This window comes from Aythya ferina (genome assembly GCF_964211825.1).
Source record: "Aythya ferina genome assembly, chromosome: 9".
NCBI lineage: Eukaryota > Metazoa > Chordata > Aves > Anseriformes > Anatidae > Aythya > Aythya ferina.
The window spans coordinates 27,741,109-27,762,001 of NC_140305.1; the positions used below are offsets into that span (position 1 = coordinate 27,741,109).

The 20,893-nt window shown below is 42.4% G+C and overlaps 1 protein-coding gene across 1 annotated transcript; it reads right to left on the reverse strand.

Annotated features, from left to right (window-relative positions):
- Positions 1 to 1,397: 1,397 nt before the first annotated feature.
- On the reverse strand, positions 1,398 to 15,138 carry LOC311441369 (arylacetamide deacetylase-like). Its single transcript, XM_084529402.1, has 5 exons — positions 14,949 to 15,138; positions 8,814 to 9,036; positions 7,664 to 7,733; positions 4,174 to 4,345; positions 1,398 to 3,277 (listed from the first exon to the last, which is right to left on the reverse strand). Exons 1-5 carry the CDS (start codon positions 15,084 to 15,086, stop codon positions 2,669 to 2,671), a joined length of 1,212 nt encoding a protein of 403 aa, XP_084385528.1. The 5' UTR covers positions 15,087 to 15,138; the 3' UTR covers positions 1,398 to 2,668.
- Between the last annotated feature and the right edge of the window lie 5,755 nt (positions 15,139 to 20,893).

The following is a 20,893-nucleotide window of genomic DNA, read 5'->3' on the forward strand; positions in this document are numbered from 1 at the left end:
AGAAAAATACCTTTCAATAATTGTTAAACAGAGAAAATACACTTAATATCACTGTTTTGTTCTTAATATCACTGTTTTTCCACGTTTGTCCCAGTTAAATGCATCTATGAATACTGTATAGATTCGTTCTCTTTCTGAGCACAGATCCCTAGCCCTGATTATCCTGAGGCCACAGACTTCACAAAGCTGTTAGTCACAGGGACTATCCATATCGGCCTCTGTAGTCACATCGGCTTCCAGTAGGTTTGCCAATAAGGCATACCTGGATTAACATGTGTCTCTGCAGCAGTTTTTGCTGCTGCCAACGTAGCTGTGTCTGGAGCAGTGCGCAGCAGCTGGGATACGCAGCTGGGGCAGGTCCCTGCCCGCAGGTTACCGCACGGCTGTGGTACACGCTCTGTCCTCTGCTGGTACTGAGGCCAGCATGAGGCTTGCCCCTCTTGGTGGGATCCGCAGCATGCCAGCCCAGCTCCTTGGGCAGCCCTTAGCCCTTAGAGGGAGCCTCGCTCACTCCTTGCTCCCAGCACATTCCAGCCAAAGCATCCACAGCAAGTTTGGTAACGCTGCTAGCCCTCTTGCTTAAAAAAAGAATTTCTCCTACCTTGCAGGCACAAAGCCTTGCCAAAGGTAAGAACGATCATTTCTAGAGGTGTCTCACTCTTCTCCTTGCCAACACCTTTACTGCTTTATCTCCTCGATGCCTGCACATTTGCACTCCCCACGTTTAACCACGCTGCATTAAGGCACAACTCCCCCTTCTCCACCACCTCTCCACGCTCCCTTCTCAGTGATAACCACCTGCTGATGGCCAGCCTGCCTCCCCTGCTGATCACTTCCCTACATGTCTCCTTTCATGAGCATTGACCAAAGAAACTGAGCGGAGGCAAGGCTCCATAGCTGCAGCTCCTCCAGCAGCTCCCAACAGGCTGCCCCGCACCACAGCCGCCCCACAAGGCTCAGGATGCAGGCAGGAGGCCTCGGGCACCCAGACCCTCGCTCAGATCTCCCCGTGCAGCACAGGGCTCCAGGGGCCCAGCACAGTGGTGCCCATGGAAAAGGGAAACACAGCCAAAATGCAGCAACAGCAGCATAAGGTGAGGACGGATGCCTGCTTCCACACCCTGGGCTCGGGCACATCCCCCTCTGATGCAAAGGAAGTAACTTCCCTCTCTAAATGTTCTCTTAAGCCCGTCTTTTTTTGCTGCTTATATGGGAGAAAGAATAAATCAGTAAGAATAAAACAGCAAGACTCAGAGAAAGGATCACCTAACTGAATAAAAGCCAACGTGTTTTATCCTACTGACATTTGCAGCACTGGAAATACCCTAACTTACTGTGTTTACTAAAGGATGTTTGTTATTCTTTTCTAATAAAAGGAATACATGAATGACAAGAAGTACACTGCAATCAGAAAAGTTTAATTTTTATATTCAACATAATGAAGATGAAAAATACAGCAATCTGACAATTCCATCTAAACAGGCTGCATACACAGTTGGTAACAAACAACAAGAAAAAAACAGTATTCTTGCAGATTCGATATCTTTTACGCAAAAGACGAAACAGGATGCTAGAAGTATTTTTTGGTATTTTGCGATCTACCTAAAATCAATAGCTAATCAATATGTGCACTCATTCACAACTTCTCATACTTGTGCTTAATACAGAACACATTTCTACTGAGGATATTTGTTCAAGACAGAACTAAATTGTACTTCTTCAAGCCTACAATACTGCTAAGTTAATTTCATTTTAAAAATTCATATGCAAAAGTTACTAAACAGCTTAAAGTATTATGTGTTCTAATTATCCTTGTTTAGTAAGTAGAACATAATTACACAGCAGTGTTACTTTAAGGCTAGGACCTTTGCAGTCTTTCTTTATCTGATGGGCATCCAGTGCTGTTCTGTTACACTATTTCCTTCTAGTACAGAGCTTAATGAAGGTAATTACTGAGTAAGACCGATGCATATTTTTAATATTTGCACTCTATCACAGCTATCCCCTTCAGTTCTCTAGTGCTTACCTTGAACTGTGCTGCAGGGACAACAGCACAAACACCAGACGTGCAGTGGACAGGGTTTCACAAGCAAACTGCCTTTTGTTACATGAGATCGGGTCTCCGCACCTCTGCTCGCACCATCTGCCGACAGCAGCACAGGGTCCTCGCCAGCACACCCCTTGGACGAGGGGGCAGGAAACAAGTGGCCTCTGATTGCCTTTTGTGTGCAAATGGCTACGCTGCACATTTGCACAAGCCTATTGCCACGACATTGAAATAGGAAGAAACGAGAAAACCAACCTCAATTCCTACACTCCGCACCAGCCGAGCCTGCAGTGCAAGCAGCGGAGCTCAGCCAGGGGTTCCTCAGGCCCAGGCAGCTGTGCAGAGACAGGGTCAGGCACAACAACCCTTTTGGCCTTGGCCAGGAGAGAAATCCCAGGGCAGTCACTTTGTTTTAAGCTCAGAAGAAAACACTGAAAGAACACATAGGATGAATCAAACTAATTTCCCTGCTGGAGATGATGAGAAATGCTGTAATGCAGACACTGCAGGGCAACAAAATGAACATGGCAATCACACCCAAAAACTCACATTGTCTCCATTTTCCTACACATCTCAATTTCATCCGTGATGAGCCAGGCATACTCAAACACCCTTCTCAAGTTATAGATTTTCATTTAACCACGCAATGTATCTGTTTCTCAACCTGTTCCCTACAGGCAGACTAGTTGGACTTGATACAAACATCAGAGCCCCATGGAAAGCGTCCTTGGCATGATCGTGTGTGACTCGAACTCCTGCTGCCCTGAGGCGACTGACATACATAACTCCATCATCCCGTAAGACATCGTACTCGCATGTAAGGACGTAGGTAGGGGGCAGCCCACGTAACCTGGCATCCTCAGCCAGCAGCGGGGCCGCTCTCGGATCCAGAAACCCGGGGTACTTTTTTGCAAGCTTGGAGCTTCCAAAAACAGGACTGGTGTAAACGTAATCTTTTTTCATCTCTTCTGGTAGCAAATTACTCCAGTTTACAAACTGAAACAAATGGCCTGATTCAGCTGGGACGTGTCTGTTGGAGGTCATTGCTTCCCTGAGAGAGGAATCAGTAGTAAAATATTCACTCCAGAACCTGACCATAAGTGATTTGGGTAAAATCAGGCCATTTTCATTTTGTTGGTAAGATGGCAAATTCAGGTCAAGGGTTTGAAGAGCAGGATAAAGCAAAACATGTGCTCTAATTCTAGTTGTGACTTCAGAGTCCTCTAGCAGCTGTAAAAAAAATAATAATTATACAAAGTCAGTAAAAAAGAGTTGATTCTGTCACTGACGTAAGACCTTCAAAGTAGAGAATTAAGGCACACATTTTACAATGTAAGAAAAATAAGATTGCCAGTAAAAGCAGGATAATTTAAAAGAAATTCTAAATTCATAGGCAAATTGCCTAAAACAGAATGTTGTATTAAAAATTCTCAAACATTAAATATAATTTCATCTCATTTCTTATACTGAAGGACAATGTTTAACATTATTTTTGAAGCATCGAGATTTTCTGAAGTATTGACATTTTCTTAAGTAATAACACATTTTTTCTAAATTTTCTCTACCTATAGAAAATTCCTATTCCTATAGCTTAAAACTTGAAGATTTCTAAAGTTCATTTAACCATTTCACATAATTCTTAACCTTTCCAGGCAAGATTCATTACAATCTGAACACCTTCAAGAATAACAATACCATACTGACTTATATAAAGTTGAATAAGAAGTGCAAAAGGCACTGAAGCTGCTTGTGATCAAGTGACACTAACACTGTCTTTTTTTCACCCCTGCTATTATTTAGCTCTGAGTCAAATTTCTCAAATACCCTGTCCAAACAATAAACCTAAGCCAGTTAAAATTTACTTAAGGATGGTTTGATGCCATTAAATGAATAAAGTAAATTTGCTTAATTGGAAACTCAGAAACCTCACAGTCCTGCAGGCTGCATGGCAACCCATTTATACCAACTATGAAAGATATCTGGGAGGTTCACTTGTTATAAGCAGAGCTGGTTGTTTCTGTTTCTTTTTGTTTGTTCATTCTTTTCTAACTAGTCATGAAATTACAAAAAAAAAAAAAAAAAAAAAAAAAACAAACACGTTTTGAGCTAGAAAACAAGACATTTACCTTTTGTACCACAGCTGCAGCTAAGTTGCCACCTGCACTGTCTCCTGCAACACAGACCCTGTTTGGGTCTACCCCATACTGGGAGAGCACACTGCTTTGGAGGAAGAACTTTGTCACTGAATACACATCTTCAAATTGAACTGGAAAATGGTATTTAGGTGCCAACCTGTAACTGTTGAGACAAGCAGAAATGTGTTATTCAATAGCAGTCTTCCAATACGTTAAGGGGGACTACAAGAGAGCTGGAGAGGGACTCTTTGTCAGGGAGTGTTGTGTTGGGTCAAGGGATAATGGTTTGAAACTAAAAGAGGGTAGATTTAGATTAGTTATTAGGAATAAATTATTTGCTACAAGGGTGGTGAGGCACTGAAACATGTTGCCCAGAGAAGCTGTGGATGTCCCGTTCATTGAGGTGCTCAAGGCCAGGCTTGATTGGGCTTGGAGAAGTGTGGTCTGGTGGGAAGTATCCCTGCCCATAGCAGGGTTGGAATTAAATGATCTTTAAGGTCCCTTCCAACCCAAACCATTCTGCTTCTATGAATACTGGAGATACTTGTGGAAAGCATTTTATGTTGTTATAGATTTCAATGAAATATCCACATGGATTTGTGGAGGGAGTTGTGTTTTCTGTCTAAAATATCTAGGATATTTTTATCCTACAGTTTACTCCTTAAAATACTGCATCTAATACAAATAACAACAATCTGCCTTTTTCTCCTTATGCTTCACTAAATATCTAAGTAGACCTCTTAAGTCTAAAAACTCTTCTCCTTCCAACAAATATTCCCCAGGACCTCCCCACTCAGCAACAACATCCAATAACTTTCAGTATCATTCAATAACATCAACAATATTGGATTTGGACCTGCTCCAGGGTCTTACATAAAGAAAACGTCTGCATCAAGCAGATTCCTCCCATAGAGCCATCTCCATTCTTTTGCAACCCAAACAGCAACAACACTCTACAGATTCTAATCATTTTATAATCACACTGTTGCCATCTCCTTTTATTGCAGCCCTGCTGTGCACCATCAAAAACACTCCTGTGATGATCAGTTTCACCAGAACATCACTTTGATTATGTTGTACATATGTAATACATATGTTGTTATGTATTATGTTTTCATCTTTTTTATATCACTGTGTTTTGTGTTGTAAAGTCAAATCATCTTGAACTAGTTCATAGTATCAGCCTTCATGAGCCAGTTTTTTTGTTTTGTTTTGTTTTTGGTTTTGGTTTGGTTTGCTTTGTTTTGTTTTGCTTTTGTTTGTTGCTGTGGCCCAGCACTGTAATAAAAAAAATGTACATGTAAGTGGAACCATAAAGGTGTAACTTATTAAAACTCAGTAAATTCTGCTGGCCTGTGAAAAGTAAGCAACTCTGGTGTTTTCCTGCAGCTGTTTTGGCTCAGCAAAGAAATAAAATGGAAGAAAAAAAAAAATCAGTAAAATTTACTCTAGTCACTCTAATGCAAAATGATACAGTTGGGCAAGGCCAACTGTATGAAGTTTAACAAGGCTAAGTGCCAGGTCCTGCACTTGGTGCACAATGACTCCATGCAATGCCACATGCTAGGGGAAGAGTGGTTGGAAAGTGCCTGAAAAGTTGCTGGAAATCTGCCCAGCAGAAGGGGATCTGGGGGTATTGGTTGACAGCTGGCTAAACACAAGCCAGCAATGTCCTCAGGTGACCAAGAAGGCCAACAGCATCCTGGCTTGTGTCAGAAATCGTGTGGCCAGTGGGACCAGGGAAGTGATTGTCCCCCTGTACTCAGCTCTGGTGAGGCTGCACCTCGAGTGCTGTGTCCAGAGAAAGGCAACGAAGCTGGTGAAGGGTCTAGAGAACAAGTCTTACAAGGAGCGACTGAGGGAGCTGGGGCTGTTTCTTTTGGAGAAAAGAAGGCTCAGGAGAGACCTTACAGGAGGTTGCAGAGAGTTGGGGATCAGGCTCTTCTCCCATGCACCAAGTGATAAGATGAGGGGAAATGGCCTCAAGTTTAACCAGAGGGAAGTTTACGTTGGATATTATGAGAAATTTCTTTACTGAAAGGGTTGTGTGGCACTGGAATAGGCTGCCCAGGGAAGTGGTTGAGTCACCATCCCTGGAGGTCTTCAAGAAATGTGTGGATGTAGAGCTCAGTATCACAGTTTAGTGGTGGACGTGTCTGTACTAGGTTAAAGGTTGGACTAGATGATCTTAGAGGTCTTCTCCAACCTGAATGATTCTATGGTTCTGTGATACATACCAGGAGCAAATCTGCTGAGTGGGAAGGGACCGTGTTCCTGCACCACTTCACACCAGAATTTGAATTTCTGAACAACTTTCAGAATCTGAACAACAAAAGAAAAGCAAGCAGCACTGGAGAGGCTGGGACAACCTGCCCTAAGATGCCTCCAAACCTTTTACTCGGCAGGGAAGTGCTTCTGTAAAGGAGTAGGGAATACAGTGTTCCTCCTGTGGTGCCCGCAGCTGCCCATGCTGGCGCAGAGCAGAGCAGGGACCTTGGCTGGGGACAGGCTGCTTGCCATGACCTGCTCTGGGCACCATCACGCTCCTGCTGCCTGCCCTGCTGCACTGAGGGGTGCCAGAAAGTAACTCAGGGCACCTTCCTCAGTCCACCAGACAGGACTTTGCCTCAGCAAAGCAATGGCTGTTGTTATCTCCACACCCCTTCTTTGAAACACAGTTCCATGGCCCTTCACTTTTTATCCAAAAATGTTATCAATATATGCTGGGGTTTAGAGGAGGAGTAATTCCTCAGCTGAATGATTTGGTTCCTATCAAAACTTGAGTTGGAGCATAAACCAGCTTTAATAAGTTAATGGAGTGCTTGTTAACCCTTTTTCTTAAATAGACAATGTAATTATGACAGCAACAACAGGATCTAGCAGGACAAGCCTGTTTACTAGTGCAGCAGGAAGTCTGCAGCACCAAAAGCAATTCAAGAAAGATATCTTGAATTACGTGCAGTTTTTCTCTTTGCATACAGCTGTAATCAATAGAGATGTTGCTCAGGTGGTTTGCCCAGCAACACAAAAGCTATCTGATATAATTTGAGAATGGTCTAAAATTAAAATCCCCTTTTAAAAATTACTAGTGAATACCAAGCAGATGATTTTAGTATTACTGTTTATACAAAAGAGCAAGGAGATCAAACACTGCAGATGTTACTTCCTGCTGTTAATAAAAACAGAAAGGACAGCTAGCATCTGTCCTAGCTAGTGAATGCTTGCTATTTGTCTGAGCCTACAGCAATGGGAACTATCTGCCTATCCTGGAGACAGGATTTATTACCCACCCAACATCAAAAAGCAATATCCAAAATAACCACCGATCACAATTCACCACTTCAACCTTGACAGCTTTTGTTTACAAATACTTAAAACTAGAAGAAAAGCACATGATCAAAATAAAATACATTGCAAAATTAAATTGAAATAGATTAACTTATTCCAAACCCTCATTTGATCTGGAAGGAGAATCTCTTACTCGACTGATACGACCACAGCATCTAACTGACTTGAAGTCCGCCTTGACAGAAGGTCATAGGATTTCATGCCTGAAATGAAACAAGTCACTTAAAATATATTTCAGTGCATTTAAGAACAAATACATATACAGCTGCATCTTCCTCTTGGCAGAAACTTTCAGGTGACTCTGCAGCAGCGTAATGTGACTGTGGCACACGTGGGTTTATCTCAAAGCGTGAATTGGACAAGAGATCCAGCCATCACTTCAATGCTATCCAATAGGATTAAGCATGGAAAAAAATATATGATACATTATTTAAGCCTCCAAGCACTATACAGTGCAAGAAAGAAGCAGCACAACAACTTAAGTGAGCTATGGCTTGGTTGTTGGGAACTTCAGTCATATCTACTATAGCTCTGATGCCAGTTTGGGTGATGGCCAATGATTATAACTTGTCTGTTTATGTACAGCACTGAACTACAGCAACGAGAAGCAGAGGATATGCTCTAGGGGAGGATGTGACTGGGCTTGAGATAGAACATGAAACATTTCCACGAAATAATAATAACTAAAGCATAGCACACAATTAAAACATTTTAGAAAATCCTGTTGGAATTAATGTGGAAGAACACTGAACATGAGATGAATATTGACAGCACAATTGTAACCGAAGCACAAGAAATGTGCTTGCTCTCCTAGAAGCACATTCATGAGAATGAAAGAAAAAGTAATAGATGACTTCTGATACATCAAAACTCCCTAAAATAGATTTCAGGGGACAATAAATACTCTATGCCCTTCCTGGAGCAAGAGGTATGGGGAAACTCCAGAAAATCAAGCTACTGGGAATGAAAGACCCTTAGTCACTGCATCCGCGTTTGATTTCCATTTCTTTTTTTTATCCTTACATGGAGAGGAGGGTTTTTTTTTGTTGTTTGTTTGTTTTCCCTGAAGATACTCAGTTTTGCTCTTCTCTCCAACTAAAATGCCCTAACCATGCTAGTACCTGCACATAAAATACCATGGCAGAAGTAGACTACTGAACAAGTTGTACTGGTGGTACAGTTTGTACTCATGAAAATGACCACCCTCTCCTAAGCTGTTGCATTTAAACTGGTGAAATACCAGCCTCCAATCCTCTCTGTTGCAATTGGGCCATTGAGCTTACCTGCCTGCCCTACACACCATCCTCCACCATGAAAGTAGATCACTGCCCTCCTCAGTCCACTGGCTGGCTTCCTGGGCAGATACAGACGGACGGCCACGTTGCTGAACTCCGTGTCTGTCACGGTGACGTTCTCATCGGAGGTCGGTGCAACGTGTTCAGCAATTGTGATCAGCCTCATGACTTCCATGTAGTGCATCAGACCCAGCCGATCAGCAACCTCAGCCTAAAGCCCAAGAGAAGAGAAAACAGTATTTTAAACAGTCTTAGTCACTCCAAGGTCACATTTCCATAAAGCCACTTAACGTTGCACAAGTCTATAAAGTTGCTGCAGAAGACCCTAAGCCAAATGTTGCTAACTCAGACTGTCAATGCTGCCCAGTCCAAGCTGTTCAACTCCCTTCTCTCCTGCTATTTCAACATGAAACTCAGTCCCAGAAGTGCCTGCAAGGCAGCCTGGGGGACATGGCTGCTTGGCGTTGTTAAGATACTAGGTATGAACTGGGATAAGCTGACTGGAAGCCTTGATGGACAAGGACATGACAGAGGATCTAGAAGAAAGCAGAATCAATTGAAGCCTCCCCAGACCCCATACAAGAGTCTGCTCAATGAGCAGCCTGTGTCAGGGCAAACCATGAATTCCCACAAAGTCTCTGACCAGAAGAGAAATTCCACTAGGCCAGCAGAGAATCCTGCACCAAGAGGGGAAATTAGGATGATGTTAACCAGTAGCTGTTTGCCCAATAAATGCACTACTCTTGAGAATATCCATAAGATTAATGCTTTTAGAAAGGTCCTTTTTCCCAGGAATCTTGACCCTAGCTCGGCTGTACAGCAAGGCTGGAACCTTTGGCACCTCCAAGGCGGGAAAAGCAGGAGGTCAAAGTGCATGTGTGTGGCAGCTGTGGGAAGGGCAGGGAAAGCTTTCCAAACAGACTTCATGGAAACTTCCTAACAGAAAAATGACGTGCTTTAGGGAGTTGGGAACTGCCAACCCTTCTTACTGTTAAAGCAGCTTCCTTTGAAAGTCGTGTTCCGAAGCATTTATTATGAAATCCTATAATTCTAGATTAGTTCACAATTATTTTAAGATGCTAAATAAAATTAAAACAAAAATCAAAACCTAACAAGGAAATCTGCTGGCATTCTGCAAGCTTCAAAAGCATATTTATCACCTTTGGCTTCTCTAATATCATGACCATTTACATGGATTAAAACATTTTAAGAATCCTCTTATTCACAGACTATTTTATAGCTTGAACTTAAAACACTTTTCAAGAATTGTGTTGGCTTTAGGTTGTATGCAATCCTTTGTATATCAGAGTGAATCTAAGCAAAAACATTCCTAAGGGCATTTGCTACCAACTGTGCCAGAAATGCAGATTTCAGCTACTCATTCCAAAACCAGTCACACACCAAAGAAGGTGCCACGTTTCCTCACAGCTGCCTTGGGAGAATTGCTACAAATACAGATGTGGCCAGAGTTTGAACATACATAAATCTTTTTCTTTTTCTTTTTCTTTTTTTTTTTAATATATTTTTCATTAGATTAAATGGTGTTTTAAGGAAACTTACTTCTCACATTGCTTATAAGATATTTGAAATGTATTCTGGAAATACAAAAAAAAAAAAAAAAGACAAAGGAATAATGTCATAATGGAAAAAAATGCTTCATTTTCTATACTGTGAAAGATGCTTATTTTTTTGTTTAAAGAGCATATTTGGAAGAATTATATTATCTAATACATTAAGGGAGAGGTTTTTGTTGCTTTTTTGTTGTTGTTGTTGGGTTTTATTTAAGACAAACAAAGGGTATTAAAGAATACAATTTTAAATTTGCTTGAAAGCCATTTGCTATCTGTCTGAAAGTGAACGAAGAACTCAGATTTCTCATTTCAAGTAAAACCAGAAATTTCAAACCAATTTACATTACCTTTTGGTATAATGTGCACTGCTCTTGTACATATTCTAGTTAAACATCTGAAAACTGAAAGGCTGATGTTCTGTGACAATAGGAGAACTTACCTAAGTTTCAGGTCAGCATACAATTATTTGTTTGAACAGGCATAAATAATCCCGTAACTGCACTGATAACTGTGACTAGTTTTCTGTGAGGAAACAACAGCATTTGCTGCATTCTATAAGTTTACAATATTTGGAATATTTTGTTTTCCTCCTGAAATGTTCCCTGCTTCAAAAGCAAAGCTTTAGAACTGCTTTCATACCATACAAGTCATAGTAATAAACTGGAATTGAATATGGTCTTATTTTCTGATTATGGTTGTTGTAAATGGTTATATATATACATAAAATCATAATTTTCTACATTTTATAAGCTCAATGAAGACAGATATGTACACATGCCAAAACTTTTTATCTATAGAGATTACACAGTTTACTTAAGTGTTTCTTAGTTGTAGTATTTTCCCTTAGGATTAGCATCTTGTAAAATTAAATATACAGGTCAAAGTGAATTCTGTCGTAATTCCTCTGAGCTTGTGAAAGACTCCCACATGATGGTAGCAATTCCCTCAAAAATGAAAGTCAAAAGGAAATCATGCTTTCATCTGAAAATTCTCATTGTCACAGATCCGAGGTTAATGCATGTTACAGAGTAAGAGAAAAACTAACCACTTTAGTTTTTTTTTCTGTTCCTTATGCCTTAGAAATCATTTTTCACAGTTGCTTTCTAACACAACTAGGAAGTTAATTTTTGTGTTCATGTTGGGGTCCTTACATGACAACGAAGAAAAAGAACACACACACACAAAAACAAACAAACAAACAAACAAAAACAAAACAAAAACCAACCAACCAAACAAAAAAACACCTTATAGACAAGTTGTGCTTTGGCAGGCAGAGAACCTAACATTATTTTAATGTCTTACTCATCTGAACTGGTGATAATTCAGGTTGAGGCGCCCCTCCAGGTGAAGCATTCTGACAGCTGAGCATGAAGCCAGGCAATTTTTGTGAGATGGGCTGTACAGAACTCAGATAAGGATTTCACTGCTTCTGAGCAGCAAGACAAATAATGGAGAAAGCTTTGGGGGATTTCGCAGTGCTGCAGCTAGGGAAACATTTAGCTATGAAGAAAGATGTCTTGCAATTTATACAGTGCATACATTTTATATTATGTGCATATTGTACTGCCTGAAAACGTTAAGAATTTTGTTACCACCACAGAAAATAGCCAGTTTATTGTCATAGGCTATTCCCCATCTAGATAGCAAGCAGGCTTGATTTGTTATAAGTATGCAAACTGAGACATTCCCAGCCTCTCTTCTGTAATAGGATTTGTACAAGTGGAATCTCCTGTGTGCCACAGGCTGGTTGTACCAGTGAAACCTCACCCAGCTGAAATCCTCCACATGTCAACCAGCTGCAAAATCTAATCATGAGCCTCTGACATGCCTCTGGGACCTCCAGTACCTACTGCAATGCTGATTTTGAAATCACAGATTTCAAAAGAGGCCTGGAACCAGCACAGGCTTTATGCACATCAGCTATTCATCCACAGAACAGTGCCGATGTAGAGAGCAAACACCTTGCAGTGAGTGAAGACCCCACATGATGGAACCCTCTGACAGCACTGGGAATCTGGGTCAGGAAGCCCAAAATCAGAGACAATTCAGAGATCAGAATCTGGACAGCTCTCAGGTACCTTTTAAAGCAAGGAGGAGGACTGAGATCTGCTATTTGACAGCTTTTGTTGTATATCACTGTGGGAGCTTCAACAGGAGACCCTCCTGGGCAGGAGTTTTCGATGGCAACAGTATTATTTCCCCTTCCTCAAATGAAACTGAGGGATTTAGACTAAAATAGGTGGTCTCTTCAAATCCAGAGCTACAATTAAGTGATTACAAATTGTTGCCCTGTAATCGGATGACCATTCAGAATGTATTTAGGAGGCTTTACAGACATCTTAAAAACTCCAAGGAAGCTATCTTTGTCAAAGCCCCACAGGATTATTGTTCTGCTTGAGATCTGAGCACAGTTATAAAACATGCTTGCTCAACACCACTGCTACTGATAGCAGACTTCGGTTTAACGGGCAGCTAATGCAACAGCCACGGAAGACACCAATTCCATTTTAAAGTGAAAACACAAAACGCTCCATTGCTGAAAAAGCCTGCATCTGCTTCCTGAGCACTTGGCACTGCCGTGCTGAAGGCTACAGGTTTGACCAAATGGCCAGGCACAAAGCGTTGTTACCAAAATGAACTATCTATAGACTTTTTTTTTATAGGCTACCTCCAAAAGAGGATTTAAAAGGGGAAGAAGCAAGCCAGCATATCAAAAGCTGGCAGAGGTAATGCTCAGTTCCATGAACGTACTGTTGTCGGGAGGGCCTTTACATGCTTAGCAGCTGCCCCTCTTCCCTCAGCGAGGCGCACGGCTGTTCCGTACACGCCGCTGTTCTCCCAGCAGCCGAGCACGGGGAGGGGGAAGCCCACCCTGCTTGGCACATCCCGGCCACCACAGCCACAGTGCTCGGCCCAGGAGCTCTGCAGGGGCCCACGAACCGTTTCCAGTGATCACACTGTTCCTGTGTGCACAGCCGTACATAAGCCTTCGAAGCTGCATTAAGGATACCCACCACTGGCACATTTCATTAGTGACATAATTAACAGATGAATAAATGCATTAAGAATGGATTTTTCTGCATTTCTCCTGCTTCTGAGAAAAATGAGTAGAAGAATAGCAGATTGCCCCTATATCAAAAGTCTTACAGAAATTGACAGCTTTGTATTTGAAAATGATGTTATATGATTTTATACTCTTTCACAACAGAAAACAGCTTTCAAGCATTTTCCCAACACCTGATTAATCCCACCCTTAGGAATCAATTAAGAATTCTTGTAATACCAGTGGGAAGCAGAGAAGAAATGCAGAAATGAAAGAGTTGGTGACAGAACAGGACTGAAAACCATTGCCCAGCTTGACTCATCATCATTCACTTTTAAGCACAGCCTGAGCCTTTGGGTCCACAGCAAGCAAGCATTTCAGGCGCACCTGTCAAGCAAAACTAGAAACCTCTCCTATGGCTCCTAAAAGCCTCCTTTCAACAGATTTTTATGGTGGAGAAAAAAGCAGCCTCCAAATGTTTGCAGCCACCCAGAAAGATGTCTGCAACACTGAGTGCCCCTGCTCCCCGCTAACCTTCATCTTTGACCTTGGTTTTAGTCTGGTCACAGTGCTGCAGCCACGGCTGTGTGTTAGGTGCAGGCTGGATTCAAAACAGCTCCGAGTGCAATGTACTTCAGAGGTGGGAACTACAGAACCTACTTATGCTTCATGTACAGGTTTTGCTAATTAATTAAATACGTATGAAATAGCTGCACAACATGACTGAAATGAAGCAGGAGCCAAGGCTGTAATATGTAAAAATAGCATGGAACAACATAAGGACCACACTGCCAGTAAATATTACCATGCAACTGCAGACAGGGTATAATACCACTTCCTTTCCAGACTGCAGCATATGGTTCTGTGCTGCTTAGCCAGAAACCCTTTTTTTTTTTTTTTTTTTTTTTTTTTTTTTAAGCCAAATTATGGTTAGTTCACATCAGTTTAAAAACAAACAAAAAAAAATCTTCATGCTCTAACTTTAACACTCCTCTAATTAGCTTTGTTTATTTTTAGGTTCATGCTATCAGTAGATTTCTATGAAACCACAAAGGTAACAGCAGTTACAAAGCACTCTAGCTTTCCTTCTGCTGACATCCAACATAACACTTCTGAGGGAGCTCAATATACAGGTTCTGTGACACACAAAGTTCAAGGGGCAGTGCTTCAGCTGCAAGGGACCATACCACAAAATACACTTGTTTGCATTTATATATCCATATTCACATTATATATCACACCTCTAGTTACCCCCATTGTCCCTTTTTTCCGAGACTGTGCCGCTAATCTTTTCTAACAGTCTCTTTATAGTCAGCCACACAAAGTTCGGGGCTCAATTTCAGATACTACTGCCCTATATACTACCTTATATTATACATGTATTACAGGTATGTATTGCCATGTATCTATTACCCACAGAGCCACTGATAACATCCACTGCTCTGTATCTGTCTCTCCCCAAGACAGCGTGCTCTCCTGAGCCCGTACCAAAGAGAGGACTGAACTCACCACATGCCCAACGGTCCTAAACAGAGAGGTTACGAGCATCACCTTCCAGCCCTCCTCGATGTTCTCTGGGATGGGGGTATAGATGTAGTATGCGACAAGGGCAGAGGCGAGGCAGAAGCACAGCAGTTTAGCTCCCATGTTCTACGTGAACTTTTCTTCAGGACTGATCAGATTAAGTGCTCTCACTGACTCTTAACAGCTACAAGCCAGCACACACAGAGAGGGCAAAGTTAATCCCATGTTATGTTTGGATCCCGCCCAGGAGGTGATTTCTCATCTGATCACTCTGCACAGAGGTTATTCTGCCATGCTGGGAGAAAACACATTTCTTTAGCAAGGCATTCAAGCACTCAAAGCATATAGAGTCAGCACTTTAACTCCAGATTAAACATCAAGGCTTATATACCACAGTCACCCTCTTTTTGGCATTTGGAACAGTAACCAGCAGGAAGGCTTCAGAAGAAAAAAGGCAGTTGGGGGGGAAAAAAAAAAAAAAAGGAACTGGATGGGTCTTGTGAACCAAGGGCTGCTGCAAAGTGACAGTCAAAGACAAAGAGATGTATTGAATATCCAGGAGCTATTAGCTTTATCATCATAATGTAGCTGTTCAAACACATCCCAGTTTACAGAGATACCAAACAGCATCAGACAAAAACCACATATATCCTCTGTCATTTCTCAAACAAACACACACTGCTCTGGCAGGAGTGCACCCTTTATCGTGTGCTAACACATCAAATCAGTTGTGTAATAACAGGTGCGGCAGAAAAACTAGATAGGCTTCTAGGTAATATTTGAAAGACTAGATTTAATTGCTGCTATTCTCAGGATGAAGAGATTTCTATCCATCTCCCACAGGTAACCACCTCCACACAGACTGAATTGAGAAAGATAAAATAGGTAATAATTCCATTAAGGAAATGTTAGAAGCTCTCACACACAAGGAGTGGGCAAGAGTCCCGCTTTAAACATAAAAGTTTAGGTTCCTTCCACATTGTCCCTCGGAGCTCCTCTGAGTGTGCAGAGCAGCTTTTTAGTTAAATAGCCCAACAGACATGAACAGAAAATGTCTTCCCTTTGCACTGACCCTATTTTTCTTCCTCTCTCCCCCAAGCACAACTGAAGAGGAAAGAAATGGTATTAGCTTCTCCTTGGAGAGTCAGGACAAACCCTACTTTCCTCTTTTTACCAGCTCAGATCACCCATTTCTCAGGGCCTCTCTTTGGAGGCTCAGAGAAAAACGCAGATGGAGGAGCTGTATTTCAGGCACACACTGACAGGGAAGAGGCAGAGAGCAAAAAGCTCTGTCCCCCTCCAGGAGAGACATGAGCTTTCAGGACAGATTTCTTGGTGTGATCAGCTCTCACTGTTTCAGAAGTGTTGAATAGCATGAGGAAAGACGTGGCCAGACCTCAGACTATCACAGAGCTGTTCTTAGCATTTTGTCACACTTATAGAATATTTCACACACCCCCCCCGCCACACAGCTTTCTACAGCTCAAATATGGGTGTAAACTTTGAGCACATAGGTTCTATGTGCTGTCCTTACCCTGAAGTCACCTTTGGCTTAGGCATGTGCTCAGTGCTTAGCTTTTGGATACTGCAATCTCCTCATCTCGCACAGCCAGCCTTCTTGTCCTCCAGTGAACAGTTGCAGCAATTTACCCTAATATACAGTAGCAGAAGTAAACAATGAATTGAATTCACCATCTACCCAAGGCAATAGGTAATCTTCAGAACCCTTCACTGCTACCCATCAGCTTCCAGTTTTCTGTTGCATCAGTCTTCCACCACTCATCATTTGCTAAAGCAAAAACTAGTTTTGCTCCCCTCCCTGAACATAACATACCAACAAAAGAATAATTCAGTGTGCCCCCCTTCATATCTTCTGTATTTTCACAGATGCTAGCTACTACTGCTTCAGAAAATAAGGAAAGAAAGAAAAATAGTAATAATGCAAATAGACTAGAAGACAAGGCTAAAACTGCAGTGGAAATAGAAGCAGACCACAGCCCTGCCTGGAGCTAGCACCCTCTGCAACAGAGCCATGCCCTCCAAGGCTGTCTGACAGGACACATTGCACAGCCATGGAAAGATTTGCATGAGCTAGTTCACACAATGACCTGCTACCTCAAAAAAATCAATCCTGCTAAAAATAGTATTGCTATATCAGACTGAATTTTCAAGCTGTGGTTTGGAAAGAAGAAATTAATGAGCAGGTGTAAGTTGTAAGCCCATATAAGTAATACCTCTTCACCTCTCTTCCACTTGTTTTGCATTCTATGTACTCACTGCATTACTGTGAAAATATCATCCAGATCAATGAAGTTCTGTTCCAAAGCACAGCCTGGTATCTATTTGTTTTAGGAGAACACACCATGAAACAGATCTCTCCAAAGCAGAGAAGTATTTGCAAGGCAGTCCAGCAAAGAAATATTGTGTAACCTAAATGAGAAATAACTGAGTATAATCTGGTTGTGACTTGAGCTTTAACGATTATATAGTCCAAAGTACAAGACCTAAACAAATTGATCAAAAACTGTAGTATAATCCTCTCATGCACATTTAAGGCCTGCTGTTGTCAGTACAATATATTTCTAAAGAAAAAGACCAAGTAAGTTTGAAAAAGTTATTAGCTTTTTATTGCTAAATAATTATTTTTCCTTGTTTTTTAATGTAGATTCAGTAGATGTTTTGGGGCACTCAGGCTCAGGGGTTAGGGTACAAAAGTGCAGGAGTACAAAAAGCAGGAGTACAAAGGCACCTTACATCAACGTTCTGGAAAGATAAATCATGGCCTCGTTTGTGGGTTTGTTTGTTTTGCTTTGTTAGCAAAATGCAAGGGTGGTATAAGCTTATTATCTTTATGTATCAATCATTACATTTATGCCATGCCTACAATTTTAATTTTCTGCTTCTTTTGAAATGACAAATAGTCTTGAAGTTTTAAACTTTCAGCATCTTTCTTCTCACAACTGTACTGCAGTTTGTAGGTCCCTAATACACACCAGTTTGGACCCATGCCACCTCGCTTCCCTGTTGCTGCCTTCATTTTTTCCACCGGTTTGTTTACAAGGTGGTATTTTGCATATCATTTGCACAAACTATACACAAACGTAGTAGACTGATTGTCTGAATTGCTGTCGTACCCAAAGTTGGACTGGGACACACTCAGCAGATGACAAATCTTCGGTCGCATGGGATGGTCACCTGCAGCTGCCCCGGCCCTGACCAGCCCCACCCGGGACCCCCACCACAGACACCCAGTGCTTGCCCAGGCTGTGCCGTGGGGGTCCCTGTACAGGCTGGTTTGTTTTGAGCACAGATTTCCATGGAGCAGCAAAAGCCTGCGGAGCACCCTTGAGAGGAAGCTGTGAAGAAATTTCATGGAAACTCTGCCAGCCCCCATCTGAAAGCAGATCTTGAACAACAGGGGCAGGTCGATGAGCTGACAGCACGTGGACTAGCACCTGCAGGAGAGCAGGAGGGCAGTGAACACCCTCAAGCTGACCCAGGGCAGCCCCAGAACCAGCCCAGGCTGCGGGACAGGCTCCATCGGGCTCGCTGCCCACCGGCACTGGCTGCACCAGCGGTGCTCCTCATGGCCAGGGCTGTGGGGCCCTGCTGTTAAAGACAGGCTGCTAGCTTGATCCCCTGAGGACTGTAGTGTTCCCAGACATTCGTGCTATGGGTCATGTCTTCATGGGGTGCGGGCTAATGGCTGACGAGAACAGCAGCAGGCACCCACAGCAGGCACTGCTGAAGCCACTGGGCCACCTATGGCGGTCTGTCCCCCATCCCTCCCTCCTGGGTCCCTCCCAGGGCCACCAGTAACCCCCTGCAGACCCCTGTCCCCACATCCCACCCAGAAGCACCGGGGCAGGAGAAAGGCAGCAGTGCACTGGTTAGTTATGCCCCAGCCCCAAATTAATTTTCTGTTCTGACAGATTTTAAGAAATAAACTTAAAAGCCACTGGGAGGCAGCATAACATTATTTTTTATTTTTTTCTTTCCACTAAAACTAGCGTATTCAGGAGCATCCAAACACTGGTAAGAAGTACTGGTTCTGTAAATGCTTCTGGATCATCTGTGACCATCCTCCAGGGACAGAGAATGAAGAGAAAGGAGAAAAAAGACACGCTGGGGCCAGTAATGATTGCCCATGGTGCCCTTGGTGAGACAAGTTGCAAACTTGTAGTAAAAAGCACAAATTTCCTCTGCTGTCTTTTACTATCTGACTGACATCAACTGAGCGATAATTATGATTGTAATTAGATCAGTGCAAAGCTGGAGGTACCCTGTGGAAGGCAGCAGCCACACATCTGCTGTAAGTAGGTCTTAATCCAGTACACAAACAGGCACCAACAGCTAGTCAGGAAACAGCTGAAAAGTGATTGATATTAAAGCAAACAACATAAAATCCACACCAAACCCAGATACACAGTTAACAGTGAGAATTCAAGCAGTGGATATTTTGTGATTTATCAAGCCATGCTCCCCTCAGTGCTGAGCTGCTGCGTACTGCTCTGCAATCAGCTGCAAACTGTCCTGAAATGCTGGTGTTGCATTTGTCAGAGTTCCAATGCTTGCATTGCACACCAACATGTTCTACAGCTTCACAGTAGCTTATTACTTCTCACCACACAATCAAATCACGCCTTAATCTTGCCCCAGTAAATAAAGTAGCTGAGACTCGTGCCCTTCTCTTTAGAGGATTAAGAGGATTAGCAACAAAGATGAAATCGGATTTCATTGCCCAGAGGTGAGAACAAATCCTTGGCATGCCAGGACACAGCATGTGTTTGAGGAGAGAGGCAAGGCCATGAGCAGGGGCATCAGCACCACTCAGGACCACGCGTCCGAAGACCAGTGAAACCCACAGGGACACCAGTGGGGGAAGGCAGGAGGAGACCTGCTCCCAGCCAGGCTGGACACACTCAGCATCACCCAGTGCAGCCGTTTTTCCCCCGTCTACCACCTCAGCTCTCCTGGGAGCAGCTAGAGATGCGCCCTCCGCCAACCCTACCTTTCAGGATGTGATATAAGCCAGCTTTCCCATGGCCAGGGCATGGGTAAATCAGGCAGCCAGGAGGTGGATCTGTGCACTGAATTTGCCTGCTCAGAAGGGCACACCAGTGGGGAGCACGCAGGGCTCAGGGGGAAAGCCCAGCGTGCTGCAGGGCCCCGGAGGGCAGCAGCCCCCCGCTGCTGGTGCCCCTCTTCTTTGGCTTTTTGGCTTCGGGTCTTTCAGGCCAGAATTGCCCTGGCCAGCAAACAGCTGGATGGACTTCTTGTTGCCTTTTTTTTTTTTTTTTTTTTTGACAGAAACATATAAATAGTGAGTCTCACAAAAAAAAAAAAAAAAAAAAAAAAATTGTCTCACTTATTCCTTATATTCTTTTTCTGCCCAAACAAGGCTCAAGTGTACCTCCACCCATTCTCTACAAAACAGGCTTGAAGATGCCAGCAGTGTTGAATATACATGGTGGGATTCACTCTGGATTAAACAGCTTGTGGCTTGTTTTCAGAAGCTAGCAATGTATTTCACTGAATCATAAAACCGCAGCCTAGTTAAAGTGATTTCTACTTTTATCTTATCTTCTTTGTTATTATCTCTACTTTTTAATGACGCCTATAGAAATGGATTTTGGCCTATTTTCATAAAATGAGGACATGGCACTTGCAAGATGTTTTATAAAAGAGGATTTGGATATAGTTCTCCCATCTGTTGTTTATTACTGAATTTTAAGTTGTATAAATGGAAACAAATGTTTGTCTTGAATACATTCATACTCTGAACTCAAAAAAGCAATTCACCAAAATTTAAATAAGCTTAAATTTAACACATGCAGTATTTCTGAATACATGACAAAGCAACAATTTCAGAAATATGGTAGGGTCATAACAGCATTAAGACATTCAATAAACTATTTTCCAAGTTGGTC